Source organism: Stegostoma tigrinum, chromosome 16, assembly GCF_030684315.1.
Source record: "Stegostoma tigrinum isolate sSteTig4 chromosome 16, sSteTig4.hap1, whole genome shotgun sequence".
Taxonomy (NCBI): Eukaryota; Metazoa; Chordata; class Chondrichthyes; order Orectolobiformes; family Stegostomatidae; genus Stegostoma; species Stegostoma tigrinum.
The window spans coordinates 30,727,920-30,753,933 of record NC_081369.1 but is presented as its reverse complement, the minus strand read 5'-3'; the positions used below and the strand labels follow the sequence as shown (position 1 = coordinate 30,753,933).

Here is a 26,014-nt window from a genome sequence, read left to right as displayed (position 1 = left end):
CACCATACACTCTTGGGCAATCCATTTTGGACCCCAATAAATTGCTGTAGGAAAAAGCTTCTCCTGTCTCCATTGTTTCTTTTGTCATATAGTTTTGTATAAAGTAGAAGGTGTTTCTTATTACAACTCACTCTAGGTTAGGCTCCCAAAGAGGATTTTATCCTGTAACATCTGCTTTATATATATTTTAATGTAATTTATCTTACAGTTCGGATTTTGAACTGGTGGATCATGGTTGTTGGTCTATGTATGAGGGAGTTTAATGATTAATTTGTCAGTATTTCTGGGACCATTTTTTTTAAGAGAGAGCGTTCCTAGAGAGTTTAGAAGAATTTTTTTGCATTTGTGAAGTATGACAAACAGTCAGAGTAGTCTCCTTCCATTAAAGGACCAATGATTGATTTTTACTTTGTTTAGAAGAAACACCGATAGCTTGAAAAGCATTTAGTTCAGCTTTCAGAATTCCTGATTAGAGGGGTAGGGCCAGACTTAAGAGAGCAAAAAAAGATATGAGTCAGCATTGGCGAATGAGGTTTCAAAGTGATTCCAGAAGTATATTAAGGGCAAAAGAGCAACTAGGGAGAGAATAGCGCCTCTCAAAGATCAATGATGTTGTCGGTGTGTGAAACAACAGGAAATGGTTGAGATATTAAACAAACATTTCACATCAATATTTACTGTGGAGGAAGACATGGAAGCTAGGGAACTTGGGGAAATAAATAGTGAAGCCTTAAAAACAGTTCACATTACGGAAAAGGAGGTGCTGGAGGTCTTAAAATGCATAAAGGTAGACAAATACCCAGGACCTGATCAAGTGTATCCCAGGACATTGGAGGAAGCTAGGGAAGAAATTGTAACACCCCCCCCTCCCAGCCCTCACTTGCAGAGATATTTGTATTATCGATAGACAGGGTGAGGTGCCAGAAGACTGGAGGGTGCCTAATGTTTTGCCTTTATTTAAGACAAGCTGCAAAGAAAAGCCAGGGAACTATAGACTGGTGAGCCTGACATCAGTGATGGGTAGGTTGTTGGAAGGGATTCTGACAGATAGGTTTTTACAAGCATTTGGAGAGGCAAGGACTGATTAGGGATGGACAGCATGGCTTTATGCGTGTGAAATTATGTCTCACAAACCTGAGTTTTTTGAAGAGGTGACCAAAAGGATAGATGAAAGAAGAGCAGTTGACATTGTTTTTAGCAAGGCCTTCAACAAAGTTCCACATGATAGACTGATTAGTAAAGTTAGATCACATGGGAGCCAAGGAGTGCCAGCCATCTGGATTAAAAATTGGCTTAACAGTGGGAGACGGAGGGTGGTGGTAGAGTGTTATTTTTCAAACTGGATGCCTGTGACCAAAAGCATTCCACAGGGATCAGTGCTGGCTGTGCTGTTAATTATAATTTATATAAATGATTTGGATGAGAATATAGGAAGCCTGGCTAGTAATTTTGTAGATTATACAGTGGACAGCAAAGAAAGTTGTTTCAGAGTACAAAGGGATCTTGATCAGTTGGGTCAATGGGCCAAGGAGTGATGGATGGAGCTTAATTTACATAAATGCAATGAGTTGCATTTTGTTAAGGCAAACTATGGCAGCAGTTACACAGTTAATGGTAGGGCACTGGGTATGTTGTCGCACAGAGGGATGTAAGGATTCAGGTACATAATTCCTTGAAATTGGCATCACAGGTAAACAGGAATGTGAAGAAGGCATTTGGCATGCTTGCCTTCTTTGATCAGAGTATTGAGTATATGAATTGAGACTTGCTGAATTGGTGAAGCCCCTGTTGGAGTATTCCATACAATTCTGGTTGCCCTGCAAAAGAAAGCATGTTATTAAATTGGAAAGGGGGTAGAAAAGATTTACAAAGATGTGACCAGGACTAGAGGGTTTGAGTTAAGGAGAGGCTGGATACGCTGGGTCTTTTTTTCCCTGGAGCATAGGAGGTTGAGGGATGTCTTTATTGAGGTTTATAAAACCATGAGAGGCATAGATAAGGTGAATAGCAAAGGTCTTTTCCCTAGGGTGGGGTTCAAACCTAGAGGTGCTAAGTTTATGGTGATCGAAGAAAGATTTAAAAAGGACTTGAGGGACAATTTTTTTCACACAGAGAGTGGTACATATATGGAATGAACTGCCAGAGGAAGGGATAGAGGCAGATACAGTTACCACATTTCAAAGACATGAGTAGAAAAGGCTTAGAGAGATATGGGCCAAATGCAGGCAAGTGGGAAACTTGGACAAGTTCGACCAAAGTGTCTGTTTCCATGCTCTATGACTCGATGAATTTAATGCAGTTTTCCTGGAGCAATAAGCTCATTCAGAAAAGTTAGACATAGGCTATCGCAGTGTAAATGTTTAGTTTGAAAGAAGTGTTTAGTTAGAATCCTGAAGGGGTTATTCAAAGCTGAAAAAATCTAAGGTCTGTTATGTGAATATTTGAGGAAGTATGAGACTCAACACTGGGAGTTGAAAGCATAGTTAAGCCAAACATATAGATATGATAGAGAAGAATATTTTGAAAACTGTAAAGGGACACTGTTGGGAAGATAGGATTTTTATGCTACTGCATGTTTAGAAATCTTTCAAATTGTGTGATTTATGAATAGCTTGGTTTATTCTATTTTATCATCTTTACCTTTAATACTTACCTATTTTATTATTAATACCAGATCTACAGTATTGCATGCTTATGTTTCAGTAAAAGACCACTCAGATCATATTTTATTTTGTTAAATAAAACCAATCAAGCTAGATTTCAGTCTACAATCTGACTTGTTTGGCAATGATATCAGTTGGGATCTTAACAATTGGGATTCTTGCAAAGCAAAATCACTGTTTTTGAAGGGGATCTGACTTTTCCAGTAATAAAATAATCCCAACTGATAACAACACTCAATATTTACTGACTGTATTAATATGTTAATGATATTGTGGTGAAGTGGTGATGTCACTGGACTAATGCTCTAAGAACACAGGTTCAAATCCTACCACTGAGGCTAGTAGAATTCAAATTAAGATAATAAAGCCTGGGATCAGAAAGCTAGTCTCAGTGGCACTGACCGTGAAACTACCATCAATTGTTATACAATGTAACTAATGTTCTTGATGGAAGGAAATGTGCTATTTTTAACCAGTTTAGCCTACAAGTGATTTTAGACCTGGAGCAATGTAGTTGACTTTTAATTGGTCTCTGAAATGACCTTCTCAATCCACTCAGATCAAGGGCAATTAGGAATGGGCAACAAATGCTGATCTTGCAAACAATAATGACATCCATTAAGGAACTGCTTTTAAAATCCTGACCCAACTGTGAAAGGAGCTTAAGAAAATTGGCTTTAGGTATTTGCTGTAGATAGGAACCTTGCACTAGTTACTGATCTGAGCCATAAATGGATTACTTGTAAATTTGTAAGTATGTTGCATGTTGTAGGGTTTACTATTTAATGCACACACCATCAAGATGTCTTGAATGAAAATAAATCAAAATATTACCTTCCATAAGCGTTGTGTGATGTACTTCCGCAGCATCACTTGAGATCTCAGTTGAACCCTACACTTCTTTGCTTTTTCTGGTAAATTGTTAAGCCAACTGTGTTTCAGACATTGTCCTGCACTGAATCTGTTACTAGTAATGTTGAAAATATACATTATTAGTATCGGATAGAAATACGTGCTGGCCATTTTGTAATGTAGACAATTTTGCAAAGTGAAATCTAGATTTGTTGAACATGTCCTTCTTCTAGAACATGCTTGTGCCAAACCACACAGCTTGCTGTAAAATCAGTAAAATAGAAATCCAATGAAAGATTCTTGTCCTTCATTTGAAAAGCATTACAACTATTTTTGTAGATACACAATAGCAGAGGAACAATTTTAACTTGCAACAACAGCAGTCTGGAGGCACCTTGTTGGATGCCTGGCAGATTTTCACTGTTGGACCTCCATTGAACACCACCAGAAAGCTGCTACTGTTTTGAACGGAAAGTGTCTACACAATGTAGAAATAGAATGGGCCACATGCTACTTGCCTGTCTCAAGGAAAAGGTCAACAATCACGTGATCTTGTCCATCCCAGTCCAACACTGGCACCTCCACATCATGTATCAAGGAAAGATTGTTGGTGACCAGGTTACCTTGAACTGGTGAAAGTGGAGCCTCGGTGATCAGGAGTATGCCTGTTTTTGCCCCATGAACTTTACCAATGATAAGTTTTGTTTTCTCCTTCACCTTTAAATAAATGCTGACTCCATAACAGCTCTGGCTGGGGACTTGTGGTCACTCCCCTATTTAGGAATTGGTCAAAAATCCATCAACGTGTCGCATCCAGCATAGAACACCAAACTGCATTTATTAATGAGGCTTCTGTTGGAGGTTGACAAGAAGCTCTTTTGTCAACAAAACCATGCATTAAATTAGGGCGTTGCTGTCGTTGATTAAACAAAATTTTAAGTGTATGTCTACTCCCTTTTAAACAATTGAGGGAAATGTTAAAACTCTTCCTCTTTTATGAGTTTCAGTGCAAAACAACATCTGCAATTCTGAGAGGATTCGTTAACAAACTCACCACTTATTGTGGTTGTGTGGGTGGAAAAGTGAAATTTCTAAATTAATGAACAGATAAAACAACTCCAGTGATTGTGTTACAATGAAATAATAACTCACTGGAAATCGCTGACAGGAACCCTTGAGTAGGCTTAATTGGCACCATTATACGTAAAGTAACAGGGAAAAGACCTAGTTCTTTTATGTCTGGAACATAAATCACTTATTCCTACCAGATTATTTTCCTTCATTACCTAGAGGGAAGCTTGCTTTGCTCACAGGTTTTCCATTTAACACACTATTGGGCTTTCAGACCAGCACTCAAAAGAAAGTCTTAGCCCTTCAGACCATCAAAGCTCTAAAGAGGAAATACTTGTGGTATCCAGACATTTCAGTATTTTCTTTAGTATAACATTTTCCAGTAACTTATTTCAAGCAGTCATGCTACAGCAAACTGGTCAACTTAGGAAACTGGAGAAATTTATCTTGAAAGTCTATTGTATTATCTCAAACCCACAACAAATTTGAATTTAGTCCCTCATAAATCTTAAAAAATCTGCAAGCACGATTATATTTTATTTGTCATACCCTTTTTCCTTAACAAGAAGGTTTGAAACAAAATCCTTTGCTTCTTCAGAAACACTTTCAAATCCTTCTGCGTCAAAGTCCCAGTTTGCAATGATAATATTATTCATGGTTTCAGTGTCATGATCACCCAGGAAAGGGGACAAGCCACTCACCCTTGAAAAAAAAGACATTTATCATGTAAGTAGGCATAGAATCAACAATTTTATTAATTTTAACAACTAAATATTGGCCAAGGCTATAGACCATTTTCTGGAAAATGGGATGAGAATAGTTAGGAAGTTGTTTATGACCGGTGTGGACATGATGGGTCGAAGAGCCTTTTCATGTGTTGTAAATTGCTGATTCTAAGACTCTGAATCTGGGTCAATGTGATAATGACCCCAATAACATTACTAATAAAAGAGAAACTGCTGTGGATGCTGACAATCTGAAATAAAAAACAATGGTGTTGAAACACTTAGCCAGTCTGTGAAGACAGCGTCAATGTCTTGAATCTATACGACAGGTGGGGACTGTTCTCAACAGAGTAATACGGACCTGTAACACCACAGATGCTGCCAGGCCTGCTGAATTTTTTCAGAAAAGTCTGTTTTTGTTTCAGCAACACCAATCTTTTGGCCATTACTCGCTGCTTTGGGGGCAAAGCAGTGTCTGAGCTGCATGCACACAGCATAGAGTTCACTGAATGTCATACTTGTGGGGGTGTAAACAGGGAATAGCCAGTGAACGTATGTAATATGGATAGCTATGATGTCAACAATCTGCAAGATGGTTCTAACACTGGCTGGCTATTTTGGAACTCAATACTCTGGCCCACGCCATTTTTTAAATGGCCCAGCTTGTCATGTGTTCTGTTCAGGAACGATTCCCACACAAATGTTGTCTCGGGGATTTGTTTCTTTTTCATTCATAAATTGAGGGTAACAGTGGCTGGGCCAGCATTTGTTACCGATGCCTAATTGCCCTCGAGAAGGTGGTGGTGGGCTGCCAAATTGAACCACAGGTAGGCAAGCCCACAGTGTTGTTAGGGAGGGTGTTTCAGGATTTTGATCCAGCAACAGTGAAGGAACAGCAGAATAGTTTCAAGTCTCAAGGATATGCAGGAGGTAATGCTCTCACGTATGTACTACTTTTATTCTTCCAGTGGCCACAGATTTAGAAAGTTTTATCAAAGAAGGCTTGGTGAGCTGTTATAATGTAATTTCTAAATCGGTGGTGCAGGGAGTGAATGTTGAAGGTGTTAAATGGGATACCAATCAAAATGTCTGCTTTATCCTACGTGGTTTCAAGAATCTCGGGTTTTGTTGATTTGAATTGATTTATTATTATTGTCACATGTACCTAGATACAGTGAAAAGTTTCATTTTGCATGTGGTACAGGCAGGTACCAAGAGCATTAGGAGTAATAGAACAGAGTGAAGAATGCAGAGAAAGTGCAGAAAGAGTGAGATCAACACTATATTTAAATGGAGTACTGACCATCATATCATCCACTTGATCTTCTTGCAAATTTATATATTCTACACAGCCTTGTGGTAAGTGAAAGACTGCTCACTTTCAGTGGTGGAGGCTGTATGTGACTGGCCTTAGAATGATGCCTAGAAGGTCTAAGCTTATAAAAGCCAACTGCAGACTGTATCCAATCTGCCTGGGGAACAACAGTCTAGGGCTAAAATTGTTTCAGAGATAGTAGGAAATGCAGATGCTGGAGAATCTGAGATAACAAGGTGTAGAGCTGGATGAATACAGCAGGCCAAGCAGCATCAGAGGAGCAGGAAGAAGCTATTTTCTGAAGAATGGTCTAGGCCCGAAACGTCAACAGTCTAGGGCTGGCTGGGTTACAGGCAACAGCAAAACAGACTGGCAGACTGTCAATGCTGGAAGGACCCCTTTTGTTCTTTTGCTTTCAGCTGGAACTTGTTCCTAATAATTCTACTTCTCCCACTCCCACATCATTTAGCTACATCTTTGTTTCTTGTTCCCATCGCCATCTCCTTTTGCTTTTGCTGGCTCAACCCTTTTGTCATTTAGAATTTCTTGCCTTCCTTTCCTTATTATTCTTTCTGTTCTCTCCCTCTTTTGTCTCCCCTCCTTTCTTTCCTTAAGACCTCATTACATCACATGTTTTCCAGTTCTGTTGATAGGCCATGAACCTGAAGTTTATATACTAACAAAGTTGCTGAGCATTTCTAACATTTTTCTGGTTTTACTTCTGGTTTGCTGAACTCATTGCTGAGCTTAGCTTTAGAATCTGGCAGAAGCAAAATCATTGGATATTTTTAATACAAGTAGACACATTCTTGTTAGGCAGTGAAATCAGTGGCATAAGGTGTAGATGGGAATGTGGAGTTTGAAATACAACAGACCAACCATAATCTTGTTGAATGGCAGAACTGGCTTATGGGGCCAAATGATCTGCTATTTCTTATTTTCATGCTTACCCCATTCATTTGCATTTTCTACTTTAACTCTTTCCCTTAGCTCTGTTTTATTAACTCTTTTTTATATATATTGAAGTACATACAAAGGAGTCATGAATTTGAATGTGTCACCCATCAATTGTATTGTGAGAATCTGCATAACATAGTGCAAAAGCTTGCTGCCTGTAATAAATGGCTGCAGTGCCTGAGAAGTACTCCAACTGCCTTACACAGACAGACATTGTAAAGTAAAGCCACATGACTTGCTATTAGTAAGCAAAACAGTGGCGTACACTGCTTGGAATGCCTGAGGAGGGACGGCATTCCTAGATTCACTGTAGGTACTTACTTTTGAGCTTAAGCTATAAATTTGCAAATAACACAGCTCAGTGGAGTGGTTTTCACTGATGCAACATCCGTGCTGCAATCACAGGACTACAGCTTTCCTCAGAACCTAGTGCAATATAATTGTAATCTTGCTGCCATACATTTCTATAAAGATTTACAATAAGAATAATCCACATGCTTAGAAGTGAGATCGTGGCATTAATGATGTCGGATACCTAAACAGCACTGAACGGAGACTGACATTCATCACAGCAGGAAGGTAAAGCTTCTGCACTCTACTGCATTGTGCAAGGCTTTTCATGATTACAAAAGGAGTTATCTGTACAGGCCAATTACCGCTTTCCTAAATTGCCCTTTCTTAATATGTGGAGATTTCCTTTCCAGTGACTTCATGAACACCGATTCTACAGTCCAGTGTTCCAATTAATGATACTACAAATGAAAATGTCAGAAGCCTGAATTTTGTGATGAGCAGTGAAGCATGAACATTCCTTGCTAACCTCAAAGTAAGTTGCCCACAAAAATCTATTAATCTTTGTGTATGCCCTTTTCCTCTCCCGATGACTGTTTAAATCTGGTGTCGTCAAGGGACTTTAGCAGTGATAATATCTCCAAGGTAACGAACAGAATGTTTTGAAATATTTACACGATACCAAACCAGAAAGATAAAAGCACTTAATCCTTCATTTTTGTTTAAAATTTTAGGTAGCGAAATCAATGATTATTATTGGTTTAAGGTAGAAATTAAAATGAAGGTGGTAAATCAAATGCAATTATTTCCCAAGTGATTCTATGAAAAGGATTTCTGCAGTTCTTTGTAAAGATTACAATGGTAGGGCCATGGGTAGTGTTGTGGAACAGAGATGCCTGGGAAGTCCAGGTGCATAATACTTTGAAATTTGCATCACATGTGGACAGGGTGGTTAAGAAGGTGTTTAGCACGCTTGTCTTTATTGTTCAGACATTTGAGCATCATAGTTGAGGTTGTACAGGGCGTGGTAAGGCCTCTTCCGGTGTACTGTATGCAGTTCTGTTGCCATGTTATAGGAAGGATATTAATAAACTGGAGAGGGTTTGGGAAAGATTTACCAGGTTTTTGCCGGAATTGGAGGGTTTGAGTTGGGATTTTTTTCATTGGACCTTAAGGGGTTACCTTCAGAGAATCCCTACAGTTTGGGAACAGGCCATTCAGCCCATTGGATCCACAACAACTTGCCGAAGAGCATCCCAGCCAGACCTACCCCCTCCCCGATCTCTGTAGCTCTGTATTTCCCATGGCTAATCACCTCACCTGCACATCCCTGGACACTATGGGCAATTTAGCATGGCCAATTTACCTAATCCACACATTTTGAACTGTGGGAGGAAACCGGAGTGCCTGGTGGAAACCCACGCAGACAGGGGGAGAATATACAAATTCTACACAGTTGACCAAGGCTGGAATTGAAGTCAGGTCCCTGGCAGTAAGTGGCATCAGTGCTAACCACAGAGCCACCAAGCTGCCCTTATAGTGGTTTATAGAATCATAAGGGGCATAGATAAGGTGAAAAGCAGAGATCTTTTCTTTAAGGTAGGAAAGTTCAAAACTAGGCAGTATATTTTTAGAGTGAGAGAAGAAAGATTTAATAAGTGCATGAGGGGCAATTTTTTATACAAAGTGTGATGATTGTATGGAATGAACTGCCAAAGGAATTGATGGATGCAGGTACAGCCACAACGTTGAAAAGGCATTTAGATGGGTACATGAATAGGAAAGATTTGGGGGGAATATGGGCCAAATGCAAACTAGTGGGGCTGGTTTAGTTTGGGAACATGGACGGCATGGACTAGTTGGGCTGAACGGTCTGTTTCCATGCTGTATGACTCTATGACTTGATAACAGATTATCTAAAATTGCTCCTTGTGATCTTCCCCAATCCTTTGAAGACATTAAGAAAGATGAGAAGCAGTGAACAATGTTACCTCACTCTTCTCAGTGACCTTGTTTAGTGAGCTCATCTGTCATGTGGAATTTAGGACTGATCAAATAAAGCCTGTTTGGCTCAGATTCCTGATGAAGTTTGTCTTTCAGGGCACTAAAGATAAAGTACACACTCATATAAACCTACCTGTTCCAATAGTCTAGATCTAATTGACTTAATTGCCCTGTCTTTACTGTTAAATTGACTGTTTCACCAATTTTTAACTGGATTCACTTCTGCACATATTCTTACAAGATTTGTGAGATTGAAGATTCTCTGAAAAGCACTTTATACATACAACATATAGGTGATGACGCCCACACTCCACATGTCTGTCGGGAACGAAACATAGTCATAATTCACCACTTCTGGAGCAAGGAACTCTGGGGTACCAAAATGAACTTTCAGCTTCTCTCTTGGCTTATACCTAAAATCAATAAAAAGTTAGCGAGTTTTGAGAAGATTCGTAGCTCAGGTTGAGGTTCTGGATGTGAGTTTGCTCGCTGAGCTGGAAGGTTCGTTTTCAGACGTTTCGTCACCATTCTAGGTAACATCATCAGTGAGCCATCTGACGAAGCGCTGGTGTTATGTCCCACTTTCTATTTATCTGGTTAGGTTTCCTTGGGTTGGTGATGTCATTTCCTGCATTGGTGATGTCATTTCCTGTTCTTTTTCTCAGGGGATGGTAGATTGGCTCCAAATCAATGTGTTTGTTGATGGAGTTCCGGTTGGAATGCCATGCTTCTAGGAATTCTCGTGCGTGTCTCTGTTTGGCTTGTCCTAGGATGGATGTGTTGTCCCAATCAAAGTGGTGTCCTTCCTCATCTGTATGTAAGGATACGAGTGATAGTGGGTCATGTCGTTTTGTGGCTAGTTGATGTTCATGTATCCTGGTGGCTAGCTTTCTGCCAGTTTGTCCAATGTAGTGTTTGTCACAGTTCTTGCAAGGTATTTTGTAGATGACGTTCGTTTTATATGTTGTCTGTATAGGGGCTTTTAAGTTCATTAGCTGCTGTTTTAGTGTGTTGGTGGGTTTGTGGGCTACCCTGATGCCAAGAGGTCCGAGTAGTCTTGCAGTCATTTCGGAAATGTCTTTGATGTAGGGGAGAGTGGTTATGGTTTCTGAGCCCGTTTTGTCTGTTTGTTTGGGTTTATTGCTGAGGAATCGGCGGACTGTGTTCATAGGGTACCCACTCTTTTTGAATACACTGCATAGGTGATTTTCCTCTGCTCTGCGTAGTTCCTCTGTGCTGCAGTATGTGGTGGCTCATTGGAATAATGTTCTAATGCAGCTTCGTTTGTGGGTGTTGGGATGGTTGCTCCTGTAGTTCAGTATTTGGTCCGTGTGTGTTGTTTTCCTGTAGACGCTGGTTTGAAGTTCCCCATTGGCTGTTCGCTCTACTGTGATATCAGCCAATGGGGAACTTCAAACCAGAGTCTACAGGAAAACAACACACACGGACCAAATACTGAACTACAGGAGCAACCATCCCAACACCCACAAACGAAGCTGCATTAGAACATTATTCCAATGAGCCACCACACACTGCAGCACAGAGGAACTATGAAGAGCAGAGGAAAATCACCTATGCAGCGTATTCAAAAAGAATGGGTACCCTATGAACGCAGTCCGCCGATTTCTCAGCAATAAACCCAAACAAACAGACAAAACGGGCTCAGAAACCATAACCACTCTCCCCTACATCAAAGACATTTCCGAAATGACTGCAAGACTACTCGGACCTCTTGGCATCAGGGTAGCCCACAAACCCACCAACACACTAAAACAGCAGCTAATGAACTTAAAAGCCCCTATACAGACAACAAATAAAACGAACGTCATCTACAAAATACCTTGCAAGAACTGTGACAAACACTACATTGGACAAACTGGCAGAAAGCTAGCCACCAGGATACATGTACATCAACTAGCCACAAAACGACATGACTCACTCTCACTCGTATCCTTACATACAGATGAGGAAGGACACCACTTTGATTGGGACAACACATCCATCCTAGGACAAGCCAAACAGAGACACGCACGAGAATTCCTAGAAGCATGGCATTCCAACCGGAACTCCATCTACAAACACATTGATTTGGAGCCAATCTACCATCCCCTGAGAAAAAGAACAGGAAATGACATCACCAATGCAGGAAATGACATCACCAACCCAAGGAAACCTAACCAGATAAATAGAAAGTGGGACATAACACCAGCGCTTCGTCGGAGGCTCACTGATGATGTTACCTAGCATGGTGACGAAACGTCTGAAAACGAACCTTTCAGCTCAGCGAGAAAACTCACATCCAGAACAATAAAAAGTGATTAAACAAACAGTAAGAGTCAGATCTTCTTTGTGTATTTGAATAATTTCACATGTTCTGCTGCTGCATATGTAGCATAATGTTGTGGTCATGGAATATTGTTAAAGAAGACAGAAGCCTTGATGCTCCACAAGCTGCACTATACTGTTATGATTGGATCTAGGCTGTTGCCTGAACTCCCCACGGTTCATGTACTGAATTCTGCCGTACTATAACTTGTTAATGTCATATAAGGCGGGTAAAATTACAAAGTAAGTATTACTAGAATATCTCACAGATTGACATTGAAAGAGGCCTTAAAATAACTTACCTCGACTTGGCTGGAGAAGAGTGAGTGTTTCAAAGAAGTAAACCTATTACAGATTAGATCTTTTTTGCTCCTTAACTGAATTTGTAAAGTGAGCAATCAAAATAAGACCTCTATAACTGAAACAAGTTTTGTTAATCAGCCCATTGTCATGAATATATTTGCCAAAGTTTTAACTTTGTCATAGATGTTGCAATATTAATGCTGTCCGATACTGAACCATTTGTTCTATCCTATCAAACAAAACAATTCCTATTACAGCTGGGAAAATAAAACGTGAGGCTGGATGAACACAGCAGGCCCAGCAGCATCTCAGGAGCACAAAAGCTGACGTTTTGGGCCTAGACCCTTCATCAGGGTCATTCAGACCCTATTACAGCTGGCATTGCATTTGCTGATATGTAGATTTAAGTTTCAGTTTCTTAGTACTGAATAATGATTATGAGGTTTAAAGGGGTGGAGCCTTTATGGTAAACTGTTGGTATACTTTTGTTCTGGTTTGAGAAAGTCAAAAAAACCCATGGATCATTAACATCGCAAGTACTTCACTGCTGTGTGTTCACCTGATTTGTATTTTTAACATTATGTTATGGAAGCAAACACCTAAAATGTGATGAACATATTTTTCATAAATGTAAAGATAGAAAGTATAGGCATTTATGTCCCTGTTATATTCCTGAATCATGACATTGGAAGCAGTGTAGTTAAAAGACAAGTTTCTATTTTGCTAAATCATCCCATTTGCTGTGGGATAGATTTGCACCAACTTAATGAGCGTTCCAAAGTTACAATTCTGACATTAATAATCATGCAGACCTTGTCCATCTGTCAAAGATGAATGGTATAAATACCTAAAATGTTTCACAAGAGTTCCACCTGTCCACAATCAGTGCCAAAGTGGTTATCCTGACGTGAAATTGTGCTGATGAAAGCTGTTTATATTTAACTGTCTCTGGAAGTTCACTTGACGCATCAAGTGAAAATTTAGACCCAGATCTTCCAGTCCTTTGAACCCTATCACCCCCAACCCCGGACCACGCTGACAGGTCCTACTTCACTCAGCTCTCCCTAACTTCCCCTCCAAACGTCACACTTCTTCCTGACTGATTGACTCTCATCTGACTGATCATATTAGCTCACACTATCCTCCAATTCTGACCACAACTTGACCCACCTCACCCATCTGCTATCCTCAGCCACCTGCCACCTTCACCCATTTTCAATCCTCACCCACCTATCATCCTCACCCACCTGGCTCCTATCCACCTACCATCCTACTCACTTAATTAACCCACTTACACATACAGTTTCTCGCCTATCCCTTTATCTATCCACTCATACATTCTACTCACTAAAACAATGAAAAGCTGTTTAAATGTCCCAAAGTTTCAGAATATATTACTGAACACCTCTAGAAGATAACAGATATTGCCTTAAGCACTGGGTGAGATTTGCCTTCTCCTGCCGATCCAGCACTACCAGGAAGATATTCAAAGGAAAACAGCTCCACATTTCTGTAAAAGTTGGATTGGAAAACAAGGCCAAAAATGCAGAGCTTCACTGGGTCACAGAAAAGTAGAAGCAGAACTGCAAGCTGACACTGATTGCTGGAAGATCTAGGCTATACTTGCAGCAGATGATCACTGCAAAGCCTAATACATTATAGAATCCCTACAGTGTGGAAGTAGGTCATTCAACCAATTGAGTCCACACTGACCCTCCAAACAGCATCCCACCCAAATCCATCTCCCTATCTTATTCCTGTAATCCTGCATTCCCCAGGCCTAATCCCCCTAGCCTGTACATTCATGGAGACAATAGGCAATTTAGCTTGGTCAATCTGCCTAATTTGCCCATCTTTGGACTGTGAGATGTAACCAGTGCACACAAAGGAAATCCATGCAGGCGCAGGCAGAATGTGCAAACTCTACACAAGCAGTCGTCCAATGACAGAATCAAACCCAGGTACGTTGCACTGTAAACAAGGTCAGAAATCACACAACACCAGGTTATATCCAACAGGCTTATTTGAAAACACAAGCTTTCGAAGCCTCAGTCTTTCTTCAGGTGTTAGTGGGAGAGGTAGCCTTTTAGGTTTGTTTAGTACATCCTCATCAATGGTGCGAACCTTTGCTCTCTTACTGATAAATTCTGTGTCTGATACTACCTCTCTCACTAACACCTGAAGAAGGATTGAGGCTCCGAAAGCTTTGTTTTCAAATAAGCCAGTTGGGCTATAGCCTGGTGATTTGTGATTTATGACCTTGTCCATTCCAGTCCAACACCAGTACCTCCAAATTGTTGCACTGTGAGGTCGCAGCGCTAACCACTGAGCCACTGTGCTACCCCTGACATTGCACAGAAAATGTCATTTCATATCTCTCTCTATCCATGGCTGATCAATTGGATATTCTTTTGTATGTAGGAGCATTATTGTCAATCCTGATTCTGTCTTTAGTCACACATGTGCAATTTCTAGCACTAGTCACTAGATGGCAAGCAGGATAAGGAAATTTACCTGATTCTTTTCATTAGAAGTTCTGAAACCAATTCTAACAATTTACTACTTACCTTTATTCAGTATGAAGCAAGGTTCAAATATAGGACCATCTCAGTCAGAAAATTTCAATCCCAGGCTAGTTGGTGTTCACACAAACTGAATGATGAGGCATATGGGTGTTTGTAAAATCGTTCATATTTATTTAGTTTTGATGAACTATTTTTCACATTATGCCGATGATTACTAGATTATTTATGGATTAACATTGCCAAATAGATTTATTTCACTGTAGATTATTTGAATCAAACAATTTATAAATATTCTATAGTTCTTACCTTCTAGCCAGACCAAAATCAATAATTTTGATTTGATTTCCTGTGTTGTTTACACACAAAATGTTTTCTGGCTGCGAGAAACAAGGAAGACATTTCAACAAAAACACAGATTCTGGTGCATACAGAAGTTTCATCTGTGTTGAGGCATCACATGACAACTCAAATGCCAGCACGGTCCAACAACCACCCATTACACAAAAACACTTGAGTTTTTTTTCTGTGACATTGTTTTCCATCCCAAATACTCAGCCAAAAGGCCAAAGGTTAACTCCTAAGCCAGTGTCACTCCATATCTGACAGGTTGCAAGACCCCCAAGATGACCTAAATGCGCATATTGCCCACAAGGACCCATGTGAGATTCAAGGGCTGGCTGTACTATAAACACGTGAAGCTTTTTATCACCACTCTGTGGAAATATTGCCTTTCAGGAAATTATCACTACAGCATTAATAGGTAAACTGACTTGGTTTTAAGTAAGTTTACAACATTTTACACAGTACAGCACCCTTTCAGTTATGAACAATTGCTCCTGAATCAAGACGTTGTAAGTATTACAAAAATGGGTACAAGGATAAGCCCAGGAGCTCCAGACTAGCTTCTGTAACAGTGGTGGGAAAGCTTTTAGGAACAATAATTCAGGGCAAAATCAGCAGTCATTTTAATAAATGTTAATTCAGGAAAAACAGCATGGATTTGTTAGGAGTTTAACTTGCTTGAGTTTTTTGAGGACGTAACAAGGGAAGAATTTTTCACCTAGTTCACATTTACAGCAATATTGTCAGAGCTGCTTAAAGCCAAAATGTGTCGAGTGCTGTTTTGTTGTCAAAGACGATCACTCTCACCTCCCCTCTTGACTCCAGCTCTTTCATTCATAATTGTTCCAAGGCTGTAATGAGTTTGGAAGCCAAGAAGCTCTGGCAGAACCTAAACTGAGCGTCAACAAGCAGATTACACTGTGAGATCACCCATGTTTGTATCAAATGTCAGAGCAGACACATAGGGCTGAATTGCTTAGTCCTTCTCCTAAATTTTTAAGCAGGTTCCCCTTGATAGCACTGCTGACAATATTCCATCAACTTGCAGATGATTCAGAGAAGGCTGATGCGACAATAATTGGATTTGTGTTACATCTGTGGACATGACATCACTGCAGTTTTCTATACTGCCATGTCGATGTCAGTAGTGTTGCTGTACAGTGAAGGGTGGCTACTGGCAAGGCTTGTTCTGAAGAATAAATCGTCACTATGGCTGGAGTATTGTCAGGGCCCAGAAATATTGCAGTGCCCAGTGCCTCAGCCTCTTCTTGATTTTGTTTTTATTCATACATGGCACGTGGAGTCACCGGTTGGGCTAACATTTATTGCCGATCTCTAATTGACATTGTGAAGGCAGGTGATGAGCTGCCTTCTTCAACTACTGCAGTCTATCTGGTTAGGCAGACCCACGATGCCATTGGGATGGGACTTCCAGGATTTGACCCAGTGAACGAACTGCAATATATTTCCAAGTCTGGATGATAAGTGGATTGGAGGGGGACTTGCAGATGGCTATGTTCCTATGTTCCCTTGTCCATACAGTATTTGTTGGTTTGGAAAGTGCTGTCTTCAGCTTTGGTGAATTTCTGCAGTGCATCTTGCAGATGGTGCACTCTGCTTTTACTGAACATGGAGGGAGTGGAGAGATAATGGGAATTGCAGATGCTAGAGAATTCAAGATAATAAAGTGTGGAGCTGGATGAACACAGCAGGCCAAGCAGCATCTCAGGAGCACAAAAGCTGACGTTTCGGGCCTAGACCCTTCATCAGAGAGCGGGATGGGGTGAGGGTTCTGGAATAAATAAAGAGAGAGGGGGTTGCGGACCAAAGATGGAGAGAAAAGAAGATGGGTGGAGAGGAGAGTATAGGTGAGGAGGTAGGGAGGGAATAGGTCAGTCCAGGGAAGACGGACAAGTCGAGGAGGTCGGATGAGGTTAGTAGGTAGGAAATGGAGGTGCAGCTTGGGGTGGGACACTTCCGCCATCTACAGCTTCGTCGGAGGCTCACTGATGATGTTACCTAGAATGGTGGCGAAACGTCTGAAAACGAACCTTCCAGCTCAGCGAGCAAACTCACATCCAGAACCTCAACCTAAGCTACAAATCTTCTCAAAACTCGCTATGACATGTCCATCATGGGCCTCCTGCAGTGCCACAATGATGCCACCCGAAGGTTGCAGGAACAGATACTCATATTCCGCTTGGGAACCCTGCAGCCCAATGGTATCAATGTGGACTTCACAAGCTTCAAAATCTCGCCTTCCCCCACCGCATCCCAAAACCAGCCCAGTTCGTCCCGTCCCCCCACTGCACCACACAACCAGCCCAGCTCTTCCCCTCCCCCCACTGCATCCCAAAACCAGCCCAGCCTGCCTCTGCCTCCCTAACCTGTTCTTCCTCTCATCCATCCCTTTCTCCCACCCCAAGCCGCACCTCCATTTCCTACCTACTAACCTCATCCTGCCTCCTTGACCTGTCCGTCTTCCCTGGACTGACCTATCCCCTCCCTATCTCCCCACCTATACTCTCCTCTCCACCCATCTTCTTTTCTCTCCATCTTCGGTCTGCCTCCCCCTCTCTCCCTATTTATTCCAGAACCCTCTCCCCATCCCCCTCTCTGATGAAGGGTCTAGGCCCGAAACGTAAGCTTTTGTGCTCCTGAGATGCTGCTTGGCCTGCTGTGTTCATCCAGCTTCACGCTTTATTATCATGGAGGGAGTGGATGTTTGTGGATATGGTGTCAATCCAGCATGCTGCTTTGTCCTGGATGCTGCCCTTGAGTGTTGTTGGAGCGGCACTCGGCCAGACAAGTGGGGAGTAGTCCATCACACACCTTACTTGTGTCAAGTATATGATGGACATTATTAGTTGAGTTACTTATTGCGGGATTGCAGTGTCTGACCCTGCTCTTGTAGGCACAGTATTTATATGTTGAGTCCAGTTCAATTTCTGGTCAAAGTAACATCCTGGATGTTGTTCATGAGGGATCAGTGATATAATGGTATTGAATGGCAAGGAGCAAATGTTAGATTCTCTCTTGTTGAAGATGGCCATTGCCTGGTACTTGTGTGGTGCAAATGTTCCTTCATGTATCCCTTGGAGGGATTTGAGTTGGCTGAAGATTAACTACTGTGATGCCAAATACCTCAGGAGGACGATGAAAGTATCATACATTCAGTACTTCTGATTGAAGTTGGTTGCAAATGTTTCAGCATTGCCTTTTGTATAAATGTGCTAGGTTCTATATCATTGAGGATGGGGATATTTATGGAACTTTCTCCCCATGTTAGTTATTTAATTGCCCACCATCATTCTCAACTGGATTTGGTAGGACTGCGGAGATTTAACTTAATCCATTGTTGTTGAATTGCTTAGCTCCAGCATGTGCTTCTTCCAATGTTTGGCATGCGTATAGTCCTGTGTTGGAGCTTTACCAGGTTGGCATCTCATTTTTAGGTATGCTAGATGCTGTTCATGGCATGGCCTCCTGCACTCATCACTGAAGCAAGATTGAGCCCTTGGCTGAATGATAATGATAGAGCAAGGATGTGCGGGGTCATGAGATTGCAGATTACAGCTGAAGACAATTCTGCTGCTGTTAACTGACCACAGACCTCAGGGAAGCCCAGTGTTGAGTTACCAGTGCTGATCCCAATATATCCAGTTTATTATGGTGATAGTGGAACATGACACAATGGAAGATATAATTTAGTGTGAAGACATGACTTGGACTTCACAAGGCTCATATATTGGTCACTCTTACCTACGCTATCATGGGCAGATACATCTGCAGTAGATAGAATGGTGACGATGGGATCAAATAGGTCTTTCCTTCTTTCTTATTTCCCTCACCATTTACTGTTAACCCAAACAAGCCTTTAGAACTTGGCCAGTTCAGTCAGCATTGGGAATCCCAAGCAACTCTTGGTGATGGCCATTGACATTTCCACTCAGAGTATATTCTGTGCCCTTACAACCCTCAGTACTTCTGTTGAGTGGTGTTCAAATGGAGGGGAACTGATTCATCAGCTGAGGGAGGGCAGTAGATGGTAATCTGTAGAAGGTTTCCTTGGCTGTGTTTAACCAAATATCTTGAGAATTTCATGGGGGCCTGGAGTCAATATTGAGCACCATGCTTATACCTTATACACCACAATGTTGCATCATTTGCTACCCAGACAGACCCAAGGATGGTGATGAGGATAGAGAAGTAGGACTTGATGAGATTTTCTTACAGAGAGCCAGTACAAACCTGACAGCCCAAATGGCCACCTTCCGTTCTGCAATCATTCTATGATTCCATACCTCTGACTAGTTTATAGTAGCGAGGTTGATAATTAAAAGTAAAATTCAAATTCACCAATCATAAATTTACATATAAACAAAATGGTTCAATAAAAAATCATTTAGTTGTGGTTTTAGGAACGGAGGCATGCCTGTGGATATAAAACATACCTTAAGATCCAAGTGAAGGATATATTGTTGATGTAAATATTGAACACCTTCGCAGATCTGCTTCACAAAGATGATTGTATCCAGCTCTGTCAGATTATAGTTTTCATCGATAATTCGGTCAAACAACTCTCCACCTCCAACACTGCAATCAACACAATGTTATAAAGTATTTTAAATCATAGCATCTCAATTACTTTTCACGTTTTATAAGCAGATATTTTTAAATAGTGCATGGAGATTTGTTCCTAATGTTTGCTTTTTAAGTGTTTGGCAGTATTATGGCAGTACGTTATTGATATTCCCTCTCTTCTTTGCATATATTTTCCCTGACAACTTATTTCTTATTTGGTACTGCGGGAACTGTTACATGCAGCAAAGAGGGAAAATGTAGACTTGGCTTACTATCTCAGTAAAAATTCTGACTTTGTTCAGCACCACACTCACTGAGTCCTGCACCAAAATACCAATTTAAACATTCTGCTCAAATCTCCACATCAAGATTTGACTTAATAACCTACTCATTTAGATAGAAGTGTGCTTAAACTGTGCTGAGGCTGAACACTGACTGTAGACATGCGTGAGATATAAATGTATCTGCAATCACCAACACCCCTTTGTGACTACCTTATATCTAAAACACCATGAAAAAGAACTCTCAATTTTGTAACCACCCCACAACTGAGGGAACACTCAAGTTCATGGAGTCACTGAGATTGAAAATCAGGTGGCAAACATCCGGAAACTTCAACTTAGACAAAAAAATGCCTTTACATAAAAGTGCTTTAAAAAAAAGCATGTTGCATAAAATTAAAGCATAAAATAAAGTATCAGCATTTGACAGATTTTGCAGAAGGTTATGTAGGGTATTATGTGTAAGCTGCAATTAAATCTCCATCTAATTGAGTATCCTTAAAATCCATGCATGACTTAATGATAAATCAGAGGTCAGGATCAGACAATAAAATATTAAATATCTGAATTGAACATACTGACCTTCACCTCCAATTCTTCACTTCATCCTCCCATCAAGCCAGGCTCAACGACAGATGAGAAACAGATTGGTGAAGATTAACTCTTGCCTTCATATCTGATTGTTTAGATTTTGTTTTAGACATTATGTTAATCATAATGAAGCTAGTTCCTGGCTTTCTGATTAGTTCTGACATGTTTCATTGACAGAGCTATTTACCAATATATTCGGTCATTTGACAGTGTCCCAATCAAACAAGATTACACGACTTTGTTTCCAATGAAGTAATGTGTAAGACCAGAGGCTTATGGATTTCAGGTTGTAAGATATTGGCTTTGGAAAAGTAGTTAGGGAGTGAAATTCAGAACTCCTGGAAAGTTGTAAGAGTTCTGCAGCTCCACCACCACTCAGAATCAAAGGCCTCAATTTATAAACTGTCCTATTAACAATAGCTGTGTCAGCTGTACTTGATACAATATTTTTGATTGTGTACACATGATGCCGCAAGTGATGTGTTGGGGTTATAAATAATAAAGGAGCAATGAGTTTTTAAATCTAGGGTCAAGGCCCAAAGGCCCTCAAAGTGTTGTTCACTGAGTCTCAGAATACTAAAGATGTTTCCTTTTATTTGTGAAACTACCAAAACCACTTACTATTCCATAATCAGTGTGACATTGTTCTTGGCTTCAAATGCATCATAAAGCTGGATCAGGTTGACGTGACTTAACTGATTCATGACAGTGATTTCATTTTTCACTTCCTCCTAAATCAGAAGAGAAATCAATTACCAAGGTTTTAGGGACTGATTAACTCAGGAAATAAGTTAGGATATTCTATTTCAAAACTGGGAATACACACTTCCCTAACTTACCCTCCCTTATTTCCCGAAGGTGTTGATTCAAGTTGGGGTCAGACGCTTTCCAATACATCACGTTGTGTGCCAATGTGTAATGAGAGGAGAAATGCATAATTATCAAGGCTGCAAACTTACCTGACCCTTTCTTTCCAGAACACGGGAACTATACCATTTACAGTGTCCTTACTGCTATCTTTGACTAAATCAACTCAACTGACTGAGCTTAAGCCAAAACCTATACCTGGTGCTTTCATATTATTCTATTCCACCTTAGGCAGAGCACCAACCAAACAAGGAGCCCTCTGCTGAAAGGCCTAGGCCTGAAACATCATCTTTTGTGCTCCTGAGATGCTGCTTGGCCTGCTGTGTTTATCCAGCTTCACACTTTGTTAACAAGGAACATCTTTATTTTTTGCAGTATTTGAAAAATTATTAGTTTTGTCAACGCTCAAATAAAAATACCTAAATGCTTTCTGTAGTGTGAAATACCAACATTTAGATTGACAATTTCCCGTATTTAACTTGTTATTTGTGGTGAGGTATCTGATCTCAGTTTGAATTACAGTGAATTCACTAATATTGATCTCTAGGCTAGTCGGATGTGGAAAACTTCTACACAGGGACATGACGGGAAGATGGAGATTGACTCCAGTTGTCCATTTATCTCATAATCAGACAATCTGCTGACACTCATTCTCTTGCATCACATTGCTGTGTAAGATAGAGAAGGGCTGGTAGATTCTGTGAATGGTATATTACCCTCAAGAAAGAAAACAAAATGAAAATGCACTTAAAAAGGAAATCATTTGAAATTCTTTCACTGTTAACAGAATCTATGCAGAAGAGTAGACTGCACTACCATCTGCAAACACCAATATGTCAGCAGTTTTCATTCAAGATTCAAAGCAAATTTTGATGGGCATGACAATAAAGTGATATTGATATCTTTGTTCTGATGTATATGACGGGCAAAATGGATTTACCCTTCATATGCCAATTGATTCATATCAGCTATCTTATCAGCAAAGAGTAGGTAGTTTACCAAATAAACTGAAAATAATCACAAGAATTCAATTGTATTCTTCTGATGCATCTACTGATAACCAAATACAAATGGCACCCATCAAGGTATGGGACTTAAGTATGTATGTGCCATCTCTGCAAAATATTAAGATGCACCAAATGTGGACTTAACAATAGTCAAAGTAATTGTTAAAAATGGGCATTGACTTGGATAGAGCACACAATTTTCCAAAAAAAAACCCACCAATGTTGCATTTAATGTTGCAAAGGTACATACAGAACTGCCTGAATATACATTCATATTCTTCATTACAGATAGCAATCCTGGCAGGCAACCGTGCTGGCTAGGCTCAATTAAGGGGAGCCAAGCTAGTTATGTAAAAAAAAACAAAGCTGTAAATCATTGCAGCATCTACGTCATTTGGCAAGCTTTCAACATGAAACATCCCCCAGGTGACTGCAGTTAATCAAAATGAGGCAAGTGACAAGTCATGTTGACAAAGTTATTTTAAGTAAGGAATTTACCCTGTCCTTTGGTCCTTTTACTTTAATTATTTTGGCAGCAAGTTCGAGGCCGGTTGACGTTTCTGCACATTTAAGAACTTGGCCAAATCGACCCCTGTCATTAGAGAAATATAAGAGTGAAAATTTAATGTACATACCACAGGAAATCACCAAAACAAATTACAGCTAATCTTCCTCTCCAGCTCATCGCTGAATATTTCAGAATTTACTAAGGTAACTGTAAGGTCTGTTATATTTATCGTGAGTATAGTATGAAATAATTATTTCTCTAAGAAAGTCCCAGTGGAGTAGCAAAGCTATACTGTAAGCAGTAGAACACAAATGGCTACTTTGAAATTTATGCTGTGCTAAGCACGTTTCAGAAAAGTCCTATTGATTCAACCAGTATTATGTTTGTATGTTATCCAACAACAACATCTTAAAAATATAACAATGTGTGCAATGAGATTTTTCCTAGATTTTGCTCCTTTTCTTACCATCCAGTCTGGAAGCTCTAGTTCTTAATGGAGTGACATTCCATTAGTGCTGTCAGCCCTCCAAAGCCTGATTCAAGTGGTCATTATGGAGCCTGGTGATAGCAGCAAGCTATTTTAAGATTGCAGTGGAGGTAGGGAGGATACATAATAGCACATACTGCCTTAATGTTCACTTTTCATGTACATGTATACACTTCCAGCATAAACTAAGAGATAGAACACTGATCTGTTTGCCTCCATATTGGCTCAAAAAAGATCAAGCCAACTGCAACAATCTCCCATACCCAAACACCTATGGCTCATATCAGCCCAACTAGTTTGGGCCACAGAGTGAGTCTGTGTTCTTCAGTGCAACAGTCAATTTACCGTAAAGGTACCAGAAAAACAACTGGGCATAAACTCTGTGCACCTCAGTGACGTTACACTCATACTATTAAAAGTATAAAATTACACCAATTTTAAAACGCCAACTTGAAACATTCAAATTATAAATGTACCATAGAAAATAATTATTAATGTTTCACCATGAGCTTCTGAGAGATGGACAAATGTAGGGATCAATTGGCTCAACAGTTGGTTGTAATGGAGAGTAAAAGCAACAGCATGGGTTCAATCCCTGCTCTAGCTGAGGTTATCGTAAAGGATTCTCCTCCTGAACCTCTCCCCTTCCCTGAGGCATGGTGACCCTCAATTAAACTGCCAACAGTCGTCTCTCCCTTATAAGAGAGCAGACCTACAGCTCTCTGGTTAGAATGTTGTGACTTTATTTTTACCTTAGATGTATAATTAAGTGAAATACCTAAAAAATATTGACTGGAAGCAGTTATATATCTATGCTTTCCAATTGTAACAAAATAATTTGAAAGCTTTATACTTGGCTTTATTAATTTGGACTGCATTGCACATCTTTACGTAGCTACTGTTCTCATTTTCTTTTTATTTATTCATTTGTGGGACCTGAACATCACAGGCTGGCCAGCATTTATTGCCTGTACCTAGTTGCCCTTGAGAAGGTAGTGGTGAAAAAGAGACAATCTAGCCATCTCCCCTTGGCATTCAATGGTTGCCATCTCTGAATCCCCCACTATCGTCATCCTGGGTGTTCATCCTGCCTTCTTGAACCGCTGCAGTCTATTTGCTGTGGGTTGACCCACAATGCCATTACGGAGGAAATTCTAGGATTTTGACCCAGCGACAGCGAAGGAATGGCAATATATTTCTAAATCAGGGTGGTGAGTGGTGGCTTGGCGGGGAACTTGAAGGTGGTCGTGTTCCCATATATCTGCTGCCCTCGTCCTTCTAGATGGAAGTGGTCATGCTGTCTGAGGATCTTTGGTGAATTTCTTGTAAATAATACACACTGCTGCTACTGAGCATTGGTGGTGGAGGGAGTGAATGCTTGTGGATTTTGTGCCATTCAAGCAGGCTGCTTTGTCCTGGATGGTGTCAAGTTTCTTGAGTGTTACTGGGGCTGTACTCATCCAGGCAAATGGAGAGTATTCCATCACACTCCTGACTTGTACCTTGTAGATGGCGGGCCGGCTTTGGGAAGTCAGGAGGTGAGTTACTTGCTGCAGTATTCCTAGCTTCTGACCTGCTCTTGTAGCCATTGTGTGGTGAGTCCTGTTGAATTTTTGTTCAATGGTAACACTCAGAATGCCGAAAGTGGGGGATTCAGTGATGGCAACTATTGAATGCCAGGGGGATGTGGCTAGATTGTCGCTTTTTCTTGATGGTCATAGCCTGGCATATATGTGGCATGAACCTTACTTGCCACTTGTCAGCCCAAGCCTGGATATTGTCCAGATCTTGCTGCATTTGAACATGGACTGCTTCGGTATCTGAGAAGTCACAAATGGTGCTAAACATTATGCAATCATCGGCGAACACTCCCACTTCTGACCTTATGATTGAGGGACGGTTGTTGATGAAGCAACTGAATATGGTTGAGCTGAGGACACTACCCTGCTGAACTCCTGTAGAGAAGTACCAGAGCTAAGATGATTGACCTCCAACAACTAGGACCATCATCCTATGTGTCAGGTATGACTCCAAATACCAGAGAGTTTGCCCTCTGATACCCAATGATTCCAGTTTTGCTCGGGCTCCTTGATGCCACACCCGGTCGAATGCACCCTTGATGTCAAGGGCTATCACTCTCACCTCACCTCTGGAATTCAGCTCTTTTGTCCGTGTTTGAACCAGCCTGTAATGCGGTCGGGAGCTGAGTCGCCCTGGTGGAACCCAAACCAGGCATCACTGACCAGATCAATGCTGAGCAGGTGTTACTTGATAGCATTGCTGATGGCACCTTCCATCACTTTGCTGATGATCGAG

At 40.7% G+C, this 26,014-nt stretch overlaps 1 protein-coding gene across 3 annotated transcripts in view; it reads right to left on the bottom strand.

The window, feature by feature from the left end:
- Positions 1–26,014, bottom strand: part of mylk3 (myosin light chain kinase 3) — a 97,513-nt gene that overhangs the window by 5,053 nt on the left and 66,446 nt on the right. For 2 of the 3 annotated variants that reach the window (XM_048547200.2, XM_048547198.2), the window contains exons 6-12: positions 23,202–23,295; positions 21,451–21,560; positions 19,828–19,969; positions 15,338–15,408; positions 10,163–10,291; positions 5,136–5,288; positions 3,498–3,630 (exon numbers count right to left, since the gene is read on the bottom strand). In XM_048547200.2, the coding sequence (XP_048403157.1) occupies positions 3,498–3,630; positions 5,136–5,288; positions 10,163–10,291; positions 15,338–15,408; positions 19,828–19,969; positions 21,451–21,560; positions 23,202–23,295 (832 nt within the window). The remainder of the gene's footprint in view (positions 1–3,497; positions 3,631–5,135; positions 5,289–10,162; positions 10,292–15,337; positions 15,409–19,827; positions 19,970–21,450; positions 21,561–23,201; positions 23,296–26,014) is intronic. The other variant, XM_048547199.2, reaches the window with a different exon arrangement.